Consider the following 13815-nt stretch of genomic DNA (forward strand, 5'->3'; position numbering starts at 1 on the left):
TTTCAAATGAAGTCCAGAGTTTTAATCCACTTTTTAGTCACGCAATCACACCCAACTATCAAAGATGAGAGGTGTAAAGACTGAAATCAAGTTACTATTGAGACTTTCATGTCATTCTGAGAGCAAACCATCATTTCACCACAGTTCACTGGAGCCCCTCACTCTGAAGGATAGTTACCAGCATTTGGACTCTTGTTTAAGTGAGTCTGCAAAAAGATGAAAGCATAAAAATGACTCCAAAACACATCCCATTCCCTTAAATGGGCAGTGTAGGAAACTACTGCAGAATTTAAAAATAATTTTGAGATACAATCAGTGCTAAGTTCTTGTTGGACATTAGGTACATTTTCTGAAACTGCAGAATGGGTGCCAGCTTCCCCACTGTGCTTACAAATTAGAAAGAAAAGGAAAGGCTTTCTACTATGGAACTTACACTGATACGTTTCTTTAAATTAAATGCATGAAATGTAAGTCAGAAGGATTTCTTCTCCTGGCCCATGTGAGCCATCCCGGGTGATGCAGCTGCAGAACAGAACCCTAAGTGTGAAGTCACTGCACGGCAAGAAGTACAAAAGCTGGGGAATGCTCACATGATGCTTGATGAAGTTAGCCTATAAAGTAAGATAATCCACCCCCCCGTTCAGTAATGCCTCTTCATGCAGGGAGACAAATACCACACCCAAATGTTATTTCACCTTGGGAGTTCAGCGTGACTGGCTAATTGTATAATCAATCCAGAGCAGAGCTGAATCACAGGTGAGACTCGTGTGAGTAGCTTTCCACTGACCAGCCCTGGGACCAGAGGAGGATGGATGGGGGAGGGAGCCACTGAGAGGAAAGATAATTGTTTACTAGAGGCCTATGCAGCCGTCTCCTAGCAACAGCTCTGACGAGCTCTGTATCAGGTGTGGTTAACCATGGCAGCCTGCATTAGCCTGTGTGTGTGTGTGTGTGTGTGTGTGTGTGTGTGTGTCTGTGTGTATACACGTCCAAAATATAGCTGCAGCCTCAGCCAGAGACGAGAGGGAGGAGGAAAGACCTACGTTACATGAGCCAAAGTGCATCAATGAACCACTGATGAATGCTCTACCCTGCTTCATTCTCATACTACGCTGCATCAGTAAGCGTCCTTGTCCATTTTCCAGAATCAGTAACGTGATGAGGATACCCGGGAACATTTTCTGTGCTCTAACGCCAATTTGCTGAAGTCTGTAGGGCATCCAAAAATCACTGATTACACTGAGAAACAACCTCATGTCAGAAGATTTTGCTCATGTTATGGAGTTTTCCTCTGATAAGTTATTGGGAGAAAAGGGATCATAGCCAATAAGTAATATTTGGTGTTGGATTTATTGCAGAAACCTACAAACATTTCTAGATGCAGCATCCAATCACTTCACACAGCAACTGGCCTAATGTGCAAGGTGTATATCTCGTACAAACCCCCCCCCTTTTTTTCCATTCATCATACAAATACTTGCGTCACATATGTGCATTGAGTGCACAGCAGGCTTTGTGCCTCCAAAGGGGAAGGAGGGCTTAGAATAGCAGCACGTGCATCTTTATGCTAGTATGTATAATTCATGACTCGATGCAGGCACATCATGGATCAGGGATTCTGACCTTGACCATCTTCCAGATGTCAGTCAAGTTGTTGTGTTTTCCTGTAAAACTGTTTTAAGGAATATAGATTAAGGTTGGTGCTCAATGGAGATCACAGTACAGTTCCCACTAACTTCCTACATCTAGTTACTAGCAGAGTGAGGATGGAGGCTTGATACATATCCAAGTCTGAAGCAGATAGAGTAACAGGCAGGCTCACATCAAACGGATGTCCGGCTGATGTCACTTGAAGAAGGAGAGGAAGAGAGAGAAAAGATAGGAATAGAAATTCCACCGGCAATTTCATTAGTGATCAAATGGAAGTAAGATGTGCCTCTCTCCTTCATTTGCTCTCCTGAAGTGCACACGCAGCATGAGCCAACAAAAAGGAAACTCAATAAGAGTGGCCAAACAAGGCCTTAACTTGGTCAGCTCAGCTGCAAGCTGGACCATATCAATGTGTGGCATCCAGTCCATTAGGTCCATGGGCTTTATTAATAATGTCTCATCAGTTAAACAAATATATGAGTAAATAGACTTTGGCTTCCTTTTAGTTTCTCTGAGACTGTTAAAATCAATGATTAGCCTAAATACTGGAGACAGAGGGAAATAACTAGACTCACCCTGATCATCCATTACTGACTGGTCCAGTCTGTATAAAAATCAACCCCACCCAAACCAAGAGCCTCCAATCCAAGCAGCTCCCTATAGTTAAGCCCAGGGTTACACCTCACTGTAATGTATTTGAGTACAGTAAAGGTTTGTGAACGTGGCAAACGTACCTGCTAAGCACACAGCAATGTCTAATGAGATGTTCTAGTATCCTTGACAGTACAAAATGCACATATAGCACCCAGGTCAAAAAAAAAAAAAAAAAAAAAAAAAAAAAAATGAAGCCAATGTGGAAGTGCTTAACACCTGCAGTCTATCTCAAGGCCACCAGATGGCGATGGTTATGGTTGTGGTCGTAAAAAGGCTTCCAGTCCTATAAAAGTCTATGGAAAAATAGCTTTCAGTCTTGAACTCTAAAGACTTTCCTGCGGAGTTTATGGGCTCGCTCACTCATTTTGGGTCATACTGAATATGTATTAAAAAAAAAAAAAAAAAAGGACGTATCTGCAAGCTTGTCGGCTAACGAGCTGTCAATCACAAGACATTAGCCAATGACTGTGCAGTTTCATAGTCAGCCCTGCCCCTCCATCTTTGCAACTAAGATGACGAAGTTGGAAACGCTCATCTCAAGACAAATGGATGACATCATGGTGGCTGCGTCCATCTTTTATACTACATATGGGCACCAAGCCAGTAGCATTTAGCTCAGATTTTATGCTAAGCTAGGTTTCACATCCTGACTACATTTATAACAAAGTTTTCAGCAATGTGGAAGTCTGTTTCATTTATTATTATACTCCATAAAAAAAAAAATAAAAAAAAAAGCACAAAGTCTGTTGAGTATTGCCTAGTTTGATTTAAACTCGTTCACATATTTTTTCAACAAAATCCCTCAGCTTCAAAAGTTCAGATTACAATAAGGGATATCAAATCAGCACCAATACCAGCAAAATTAGACAATTTGCAATACAAAAAAACCCCAAAACAAAACAAAAATCCATCCATTCATCTTCCAGGGCTAGGTCATGAGGGCAACAGCTTAAACTGAGAAAGCCACACCTCCCTCTCCCCAGCCACCTCTGCCAGCTAACCTGGGGAGGCATTCCCAGGACAGCTGAGACACGCAAGCATGTCCTGGTCTAACCTGGGGCTTCTTCTCGGTAGAACATACTCAGGATACCTCACCCAGGGGGTGCCCAGGAGGCATCCCAGTCAGATGCCCGAAACACCTCAGCTGGCTTCTTTCGATGTGGAGGAGCAGCAGCTTTACTCTGAGCCCCTCCCGAATGACTGAACTTCTCACCTTATCTCTAAGAGAGCGCCCAGCCACCCTTCAGAGAAAGCTCATTTCTACCATTTGTATCTGTGTTTTCATTCTTTTGGTCATTACCCAGAGCTCATGACCATAGGCGAGGGTAGGGACATAGATCAATCAGTAAAATGACAGCTTTGCTTTTATGTTCAGCTCTCTCATCACCACACAGCGTCCACACCACAGCAGTTGCCGCTCCCGTCTGTCTGACAATCTCCAGCTCCCCTCTCCCCTCTCCCTCCACTTAAACTCCCTGTGTACTTAAATGTAAACTTTTTAATAAAGTTATTTAAAATAATTAAATAAATCACTGGCATTTAAAATGTTATATTAATGTTGACACAGACTGAAATGTTAGGATGGCTGCTGAGTAGCCCATTTACGTTACACGAGATCTAGGCTGGCGACCTGTACAGGGTGTACCCTGCCTCTGGTCCTATGACAGCTGGAATAGGCTCCAGCTCCCAACCCCGCAACCCCGAACAGGATGGACTGATGGAGCTCTAACGTCAGCATTTAAGCTGATGGAACATAGTTGATTTTACAGTGGCAATGGTAGCTGTCTCAAACCAAAGGGTAAGGTATTTTATAAGAAAAATAGTACTTTTAGAACACTACTTTGGATGTTGCATTAAAGCTCATTCACCTTGGAATTCTTTGGGCAGATCTGGATGCTGGTCTTTTAGGCAATTCACTAAATTGGAAGGATTTCCTCCCTTGGTCTAAAAAGCACAACAGCATCATTTGCATATTGCTTTTGGCAAATCAGTCATCACCCCATCTTACTGCCTCTCTCATCAACAAGCCGGGTTGGGCCCATTGCAGCTGCTCTTCTAAATCGCCATTTTCCACGTGCTGTTATTTGCCGTGCTTGTGGACATCTTTCTTCTTCAGCATATAAAGATAAACTTGAACACTTGCAGGCATATGCTGCCCTCTTCAGTTCCAGAAGAACTGTAGTGGCAGATATGCTACCTACGACATCTACGGTACTAAAGAAAAACAAGTACTGTGGGGTTTTCAGAATTTTGGTATCAGAAATTATCCTAAGTATTGGTTCTGGTGACATCCTTAATTACAATATGAATGTCGTCTTAACAAAAAGCTTTAAAGCCGTGAGAAGAAAAGCAGTAAATTCAGGAGTGAAGAGAAAAACTAAGTGTAGGCTGAGCTCAGGGGTGGCAGCAGCATCAGTAATCAGTCTTTTTACTGGCATGCTGTCAAGACCAGCCAGAGCTGGAGAATCACTGGGAGATTTCCAAAGAATGGATAAAAATCAGTCATTAGCAGCTGCATCATACTCGTGTGATGATAGCAGGACAAAAGACAAGAAGCTATTTCTGAGGAAGGAACCTTCCCCAGAAATACAGGATGACATTTTTGTTAAAGCCAGGGAGTACTACACAAAACCGAGATGAAAAGTGCCCTTTCAGATTTAGCTTGAGAGCTATTTGAGAAAATTATCATGATTTTGTATTTGGATAACTCAGGATTTCAAGATCAACTGGAACAAAAAAAATCACTGGTTAGGCGAGTAGTTCAATTCAGAACTTGACACCATGTATTTTTAGCAGCAGTTTTACCTTGTTTTTAATTGATCCAAAATGTACACAACTACGATCCTGTAACTATCAAACTTTCAACTTCCTAAAGAGAGCATAATACACGTAGATCATCTCTTTCAGCACGAACAGTGTTATAATATGAAATCATTGCTGCGTGGTTTCATTTCCAGACTGTTGCTCAAGTCTGATTGAAGATGACAGAAGAGTCTAGCCCGCACTGGTTTTCATGCAACTCAAAGTGGGCAGTTGACCAGATGACACAGCCAATAGTACACTGCATCTTTGTTTCTTCGGTGAGGAAAGAAACAACGCCACAGCCAGTGACCCCGAAGACTTGTTGTGACATCTGGCACTGGAATACTGCGGCGTTATCAGCTGCGGCACTTAACAGAAGGACGACACACCAGAATAGCCCTCTTCACCTCTGCCTCGAGGTGCTGAGACCTCAGTGGTTCATTTTTTATGCGATGTAAGCCACGTAGTTAATCCAGATAAAAGTCAGAATATGGCTCAAAGAAACAGTTGACTCAGATAGCATACCACTTGGTGGTCTCAAAAATATCATTGCTTAAGTCCATAGGTGTTTATAGACATTGACAATTTTTTGTATTTTAGCTGTTTACCAAAGTACAGTGAAGTTAGAATTATTATGGGCAGAATAATGGACATGAAGGGCAGAGTCAGCTTCAGTCTGAGGGACGATGATTTGGGGAATTTTAAGTGTTTAAAATACACATCTCCATCTTTTTCAAGGGACAACATGCAAGTTGATAATTTCCCCAAAAGCTGTTTTATGGACAAGGTGTGAGCTTTTATTCTGATATTTATCAATCAAGCTGGTAACTGATCATTCCAAGTTTAGCATTTTTATTTGCAACCTACAGCTGTAGACCACTAAAGTATTCTAAAGGGAGTTCTCGGTGCAAGTAAAACAAGCACTCCACAGTGGATTATCCCGGGATCCTTTCAATGGTAAAGAAAAATCCCTTTGGAGCATCAAGCCAAGTGAAGAACACTTTCCAGGTACTGGGTGGGCAGTTAATTTTCTCTAAAGGGCTACGTGAGAAACTGGAACTCATGTGAAGGGCCAGATCAATATTAAGTTTATCTCTTTATAAAACTTATCAGTGCAGCACTCCTTAACAGTCCCAGTTTCTCATGTGGACTTTAGGGAAAATTAATTGCCCATGCCTGCTCCAGGTGGTAGATGTATCATTATCAGAGTCTGCTTTAAAGTTCACCAAACAAGTGATCAGTCAGACATGACAAAAATCAGCTAAAAAAAGTCAGGCTGGCTATAACGGCACACTTTGGACAAATGAAACTAAAACGTGTAAGAAAGTACGCAGAAAGCTTGGAAAGGCTCATGATCCTGGGCATACAACATCACCTGTAAAACACTGGGAAGACCATGGATAGCTTCCAACTAGCTGTCACTGGGTTACTGATGTTTAAGCAACAGTTTGACAGAAGACAGATACAGATGGATGAATTCCCAAGTGTGGAGCACAATACATTTTACTCAAATTCTGTTAAAAAGCTGACTGAACAGTGTACAGATGGACAGTGACCCAAAAAGTACTTTCAAATACTCCTGGGTTTCTTTCAAAGCTAAAGAAGTGGAATATTCTGCAGAGGCCCAGCCAATCATATCCTGATCCTATCCCAGCTGAATGAGGATTTCACTAATGAAGACAAAACTAAATGCAGAAGAACTCTCAACCATCTGAATAAAGTTCTGACAAAGCACAACAAAGGTAGGAAACCACTGACAGAAGTATTTAAAATTAAGAGTGTGGTTTTAATTTGTCCACTCACATTAGAGCCCCTGATAGCTTTAATTCAACATTGAATTGAATTTCACCCAACCTTCTGAATGAAAACTAAACATCTCTTCTTAAAATGAATGACCAAATAATCAAATTCATTGTAGTGGCATACAGACCCAATATGAGGAGCCACTGTCCACATATTTCTGGACATACTTTGCTATATCCTTTTGCCATTTCCCCTGAATCTAAAAAGTAGGTAAATGCAATTATTTCAAATCAAGATCAACCACTTGTGCTTCGAGGAGCTAACCACCCCCCCCCCCCCCCAAAAAAAATCCCCCAAAGACAATTTAATGTCTACTCCAACTGTGTCAGACACCTGCATTCACACACAGCTCCAATGGCTACTGAACAGTTAAATTCAGTGGCCAGTGAAAACAGCATATGGCATCACAGTGCCCAAAGCCAAGTCCTAGATATCTAGATATAGAATCTGGAGGCAGATGAGGTTAGCTGCCCTGGAAGGGCCACCAGGGGTCTCCTGGCAAGCTCAGCAGGAGAGGAGGCTCCTGGGTGCTGAGGAGGGAGAGAGGTGTCAAAACCAGCCAGAAGCACAGACCGAGCTCCTGCCCAGAGGTATCGTTCCCTTCAACTGAATGCATATTTCAAACTTGCATCATAATGGAGCACATTCATCATTGTATTACAGAATTCAACCATCCAACGCCTCCAACCAGGCTGGACCCCCTCATTCTCGTACACCTGTAACAACCCGTCTGTTGAATTTGCGTTTGCACTTCACACACTGCAGGAAACAAACCCCTCCACACCAACAATCACCCTGGAAAAACTGGCAGCAGCGAGCAACGCTTAATAAAGCAAATGTCACTTTTACGCCATTATGCTGAAGCTGAATAAACTGATTTGACTTTAACTTTCTCACAAATTAGCAATTTGTTGATGTAGAAAGCATTGCTGTAACCATTTCTCCATCTCAATAGAAACACTCCCCATCCGCCAGGATCTACAGATCAAAGCGTTTCACGAGTCTAATCACCCCATCATGGGGCTTGACAGGTGCAAGCTGGTGGCCTGGAACAAAGCCAATCCTCATATATCAGGGCAACTTTAAAAGATGACCCAGTTGACACTGCGAAACACTGGAGCTGCAATCGGATCCTTGTGAAGCATGCAATCATTTAGCCCCGATGTGTGTCAGTTCTCATAAGGACAGGATGCTGCTAAGCACCCGCATTTAATGAGGTCTAGCTTCTCTGCAATGACACAGGGAGGAGGCGCAAGACAAAAACCATTTTGGACCGCTGCTTTAAATCTACTCTAAGTGCAACTTTTACACACATTCTTTCACTCAAGTCTTAACAGTAATACTGGAAGATGACTGCAATCTGACCTGCAACAAACAAGTGTTTAATCAGTTGCTCAAAATGAAGTTAATCTGAAATTATTTTGAGAATGTATTAGAAACTTTTGTCATTTTCAAGCAAAACAAAAATAAAAAAATTGACAGTTTCAGCTTCTCATATACTATGAAACGCTCAAGATCACAAGTAGCTGTCAACTAAAATTACAACTGTTAGTCGCAGTCCCACTTTCAAAAGCATTTAACATCTAGTGGATCTTATGTTGAAACTGAACTTTTATCCAGGTAGGTGTCGCACCTCATGTATGCAGAATAAGTGCGTTTTCCAACCATGAGTTTCCCCAGGTATGTGTGCCTGCGCGTCTATGCAACAAAAGCTGTCCTACATTTTAAACCGGATTCAGAATGATGCTCTCTCTAAAGAAAGGCTCCAGAAATGCGTAACTGGAGCACTGGATCACTCACCGGCCAAGCAAACTGGAAGGGGATCACAATCTTGCCAGCGTCGGTGATTTTATTGGGGTTATTGTTGGCGCCCTTAAAAGAAAACATATTTCCACCGAGAACTTGTGTAGATCCAGCTCCGAACGTGCAGGAGCCGCTGGTGGTGACCTCCATCTGATATTCCTTCAGGCACACTTTGAAGTAAGTGTCGCACTCGTCTCGAGTGCAGCGCAGGTCCTGGGAGCTCCGGGGACCGTCACAGCACTCGCCGCTCGCCAGCTCGCCGTTTACGTTCTCCACTGAGATCAGCTGCAGCTCGAAATAGCCGGTTGACTGGGACACCTAGAAACAACATATTTCATATATGTATATAAATATGTGCAATTGCATATAGGGCCGTGTAAAGACACTACAGCATAATTTATGAAGCTTAATTTGGTGCGTAAAAAATGGATGAAGTGGCCAATTAAGAGCCTTACTCTTAATTTAAACCAGTATTGAGAAGCTTTGGAGATTGGGTGGATGTGCCTATATATACACACATATATGTTTTGCATCGTGAATGGAGCACGTGAACAGCGTACAGTTTGCATGCTGGGATTTTAGACAATCAGGTTACTCTCACGGGAGCAAATTAACGGCTGCAGCAGCCAATTGATGCAATCCAACTTACAACTTGTTTGGTTCAGGCCTAATTCTCTAGCCCCCCAAGAAAGAAAAAAAAAAAACCGAAAAGAAAACAAAAGAAACGTAAAAGGAGTCGCATTAAACCAAAATGGAGAGTAGCCTGTATCAATTCCTTACACTTGTCGTGGTAACACGATCACATGCTCCACAACTGACGGCTACGTAATTCAATTATCGATTAATGTGGCGCGAAATTTGCGATGCCGGAGAGCTAATAAATCTGCCCACGCCCACCAACTTTTATTGTAATTTTAAACATTTATTTTTATTTTTGTGGAGGAGCGTAAAATCACAGTAATTAAAATTAAAGCCCTCTTACCTCCGTCCATAACGTCAACAGCAGGCACACTATTGGGAAGCAATTCCTAATCCTGGTGAGATTCCACATGCCTCCGACTAATTAGAGTGATATTGGGGAGGGGGGGGGGGAGAGAAAACGATTTAAAAAAAGACAAACAGCCGCGAACCCGGCGACTGGTTCCTCCTCTCCGGGCATGCAAAGATGAGATATTCACATGCGTGTTGTCTTCGCCGTGAGCGTCCAGATTTCACTGAGGCGTTACATGCGTGTGTGTGAGCAGGCGGTGGATTGCAGGCGCAGTGATGGTCCATGTACAACAGCGTCCCTCCGTCAAATCTCTCCACACAGCAACTGAGATGTTTCGTTGCCACAGCCTGAGGAGAGGACGTCTGCTTTGATTGGCAGCTCCGCAAACCACTTGCTCCGTAAACCACTTGGCCTGCGGGCAGTCTCTGAGCCAACCGGATTAAGGGGCGGACAATAGTATAATGACACCCCCCCCCCCCCCCCCCCCCCCCTTCACCTCCTCCTCCCAAAACTTGAATTGTGCTGGTTTTCTATTGAGTCTCATTTAGCCAAACCGCATTACAGCGCGCAAACAAAGCAGGGGTCGACTTTAATTAAACGCAGCCGCAAAGATATTATAATGAGCATGGCCATTAGCCTATGTTAAATTAGGGCCTTATCGGCGCTGCATTGCTTTTAATTAGTCTTAATTAGGCCCAGAGACAAATTTGGATGTGTTTTTTGTATTCTGCCATAAGGCGTCTCTTCGTTCAAACATCAAAATATAATTTGGTCGTAAACATAAAAAGGTAGTCCTGCAAGTGGAGTGAATGTTTGGGGTTAATCTGCTGGGATTGGTTGAATAATTTTTAGTACAGTGGTAAAGTTAATTTTCTTTTTCACATGGTTGCTTCTCATTTCATCTAATATGACTTAAATTTGCTGCTACTAGCACCGCTTAATTTGGACCCATTACTGATGTGAAATAAAGAATTTATTTAATCCTCCTGCCGTAAAGAAAGACATGCTTTGCCCGTCTGCATTAACTGCGATTAAAAGTAAAAACTGCCCCTACAACGCAGCACTTTTCAATCCGTGAATTGCAGTGTAGTGCGCCCTCTACTGCCTATGCAAGACTCACCAACTTCAGATGCAACAAATGAAACATGATGTTCATGTTAGATTTTTTTCCCGTTATTTTTAGATATTGTATGGATCTTGACTTTAAAACAAAAACCTGCTCTTGATGCAGCACTTCCCCTTGTACCATTTTCTGTTTTTCTACTGCATCTCATTACTTTTAATTTGACCATATAAATCCACATTAAAGCTCTGCCTTACTGACTGTAGCTGGCATTTCCATAGCTAATTTCATGCCTTTAAACTCCATAAGTAAGCTTAACTGAAGAAGCCTCTTCAATAAGAGGTGAAATGTCTTCAAAAACTTAAAGAAGTCCAGCTGTCTTTTTTTCAAGCTCTTGAGACTACTATGACCTGGATGACTGAGAACCTTCACAGACATGTAAGCTGACCCCCTCTCAAAGAGCACAGCTACAGAAACAAGTGCATTTGGAAGTATATACAGGGGTTGGACAATGAAACTGAAACACCTGTCATTTTAGTGTGGGAGGTTTCATGGCTAAATTGGACCAGCCTGGTGGCCAGTCTTCATTAATTGCACATTGCACCAGTAAGAGCAGAGTGTGAAGGTCCAATTAGCAGGGTAAGAGCACAGTTTTGCTCAAAATATTGCAATGCACACAACATTATGGGTGACATACCAGAGTTCAAAAGAAGACAAATTGTTGGTGCACGTCTTGCTGGCGCATCTGTGACCAAGACAGCAAGTCTTTGTGATGTATCAAGAGCCACGGTATCCAGGGTAATGTCAGCATACCACCAAGAAGGACGAACCACATCCAACAAGATTAACTGTGGACGCAAGAGGAAGCTGTCTGAAAGGGATGTTCGGGTGCTAACCCGGATTGTATCCAAAAAACATAAAACCACGGGTGCAGAAATCATGGCAGAATTAAATGTGCACCTCAACTCTCCTGTTTCCACCAAAGCTGTCCATTGGGAGCTCCACAGGGTCAATATACACGGCCGGGCTGCTATAGCCAAACCTTTGGTCACTTGTGCCAATGCCAAACGTCGGTTTCAATGGTGCAAGGAGCGCAAATCTTGGGCTGTGGACAATGTGAAACATGTATTGTTCTCTGATGAGTCCACCTTTACTGTTTTCCCCACATCTGGGAGAGTTACGGTGTGGAGAAGGCCCAAAGAAGCGTACCACCCAGACTGTTGCATGCCCAGAGTGAAGCATGGGGGTGGATCAGTGATCGTTTGGGCTGCCATATCATGGCATTCCCTTGGCCCAATACTTGTCCTAGATGGGCGCGTCACTGCCAAGAACTACCGAACCATTCTGGAGGACCATGTGCATCCAATGGTTCAAACATTGTATCCTGAAGGCGGTGCTGTGTATCAGGATGACAGTGCACCAATACATACAGCAAGACTGGTGAAAGATTGGTTTGATGAACATGAAAGTGAAGTTGAACATCTCCCATGGCCTGCACAGTCACCAGATCTAAATATTATTGAGCCACTTTGGGGTGTTTTGGAGGAGCGAGTCAGGAAACGTTTTCCTCCACCAGCATCACGTCGTGACCTGGCCACTATCCTGCAAGAAGAATGGCTTAAAATCCCTCTGACCACTGTGCAGGACTTGTATATGTCATTTCCAAGACGAATTGATACTGTATTGGCCACAAAAGGAGGCCCTACACCATACTAATAAATTATTGTGGTCTAAAACCAGGCGTTTCAGTTTCATTGTCCAACCCCTGTATATGCTCACAGAAACAGATGTCTATGATACTCGCATCACCTGACAGCCCAGTCAGGTGATCTGCTCCTCCCTGACAGATGACCAGTTCTTACCAGTGTTTTACCATAATTTATAAGCCTGTCATAAACACAGCAATAACCATTTCTCAAGGCATGCTGAAGTGTTTTTGATCTTTCTTTCTGTATTACAGAAGTGAATTAAGGTTACGTGTGATAGGCAAGCCTGAAGCGACGGCTGCTCACTCAGAAATCTAAAACACTTTATTAGACTCCAAAAATGCGGCTGTGAAAAATGGGAATCCTTCAGCTCCATAAGTCCCATTTCAATTCATCTTCAATCATTCAAGTTATTCACCCACGACTAATAATGAATTCTCCTTTTAGTTAATGCTAATTTGCACAACTTCCTCAACATCAACGCGACTATGAACCACACCCCATGTAGACTGGATATCCAGTAGTTTGGTGAACTGTTCTTTCATTATTTTGCTAAACACTATAATCGTGTAAGTTTTTAAATAAGATATCGTCACCCTCTTAAAATAATGGCCAAAGTCATTTTTTTAAACAAATTTTTATTTTTGCCTAAATCATCATATTTCAGTGTTTGGTTCAGTTTTTTTTGTCTTTTCTGAAAAAAATGACTTAGGTCACTATTTTAAGAAGGTGATGATATGCATCCATATTAACAGGACTGGATGTTTGACTGCAAATACCATTAACTCCATTAAACAATGGCAGCATTCAGTACTACGAGCACCCAGATGAATGGACCAAAACTATGACAGCAATTCTACGGGCTCAGGTAGAAATTCACCATGCTACCAGGATAAGGTGCCACTCAAAATGTACGTGACAGCAACCCTCAGCCTCCTTTCATGTCACTGTCTCCTTCTCATCAGGCGCCTGCCAGCCTGTCAGATAGGCCTTGAAGGAGGTTGCCGATATCCTAAGCCACCGCAGCCGCTTTGACTGGAACATTTCACACGCTGTCACAAGTACATGAGAGTGCCTTAAGTTGGAGAAGTAAACAGTCTGAGGTGGTGAAGGAACAGTGTGTATTCTGTGCTGGTTGACAGCCTGTGGTCAATCCAAAAATGTGATCCAGGCTTAAATCGTTTTTAAACTTTTGGCTGCTTAAAATCCTTGCAAAATGTCACGGTACCCTAACCTTCATGACCACAACATTTAAATGGAATCATGAGAGTGGTATTTGTGTTTTTGCAATATCTCAAAATCTATTGGATGAAATTTGGGACACAAATGCTCACATTAGGAAT

At 42.6% G+C, this 13815-nt stretch overlaps 1 protein-coding gene across 1 annotated transcript in view; it reads right to left on the bottom strand.

The window, feature by feature from the left end:
* jag2b (jagged canonical Notch ligand 2b) overlaps nt 1–9807 on the bottom strand; it is a 48964-nt gene extending 39157 nt beyond the window's left edge. Inside the window, exons 1-2 of the mRNA XM_030721367.1 lie at nt 9695–9807; nt 8710–9030 (exon numbers count right to left, since the gene is read on the bottom strand). Coding sequence (XP_030577227.1) covers nt 8710–9030; nt 9695–9763 — 390 coding nt within the window. The 5' untranslated portion in view covers nt 9764–9807. The remainder of the gene's footprint in view (nt 1–8709; nt 9031–9694) is intronic.
* Between the last annotated feature and the right edge of the window lie 4008 nt (nt 9808–13815).

The sequence above is a fragment of the Archocentrus centrarchus genome, chromosome 24 (assembly GCF_007364275.1).
Source record: "Archocentrus centrarchus isolate MPI-CPG fArcCen1 chromosome 24, fArcCen1, whole genome shotgun sequence".
In the NCBI taxonomy this organism is placed as follows: domain Eukaryota; kingdom Metazoa; phylum Chordata; class Actinopteri; order Cichliformes; family Cichlidae; genus Archocentrus; species Archocentrus centrarchus.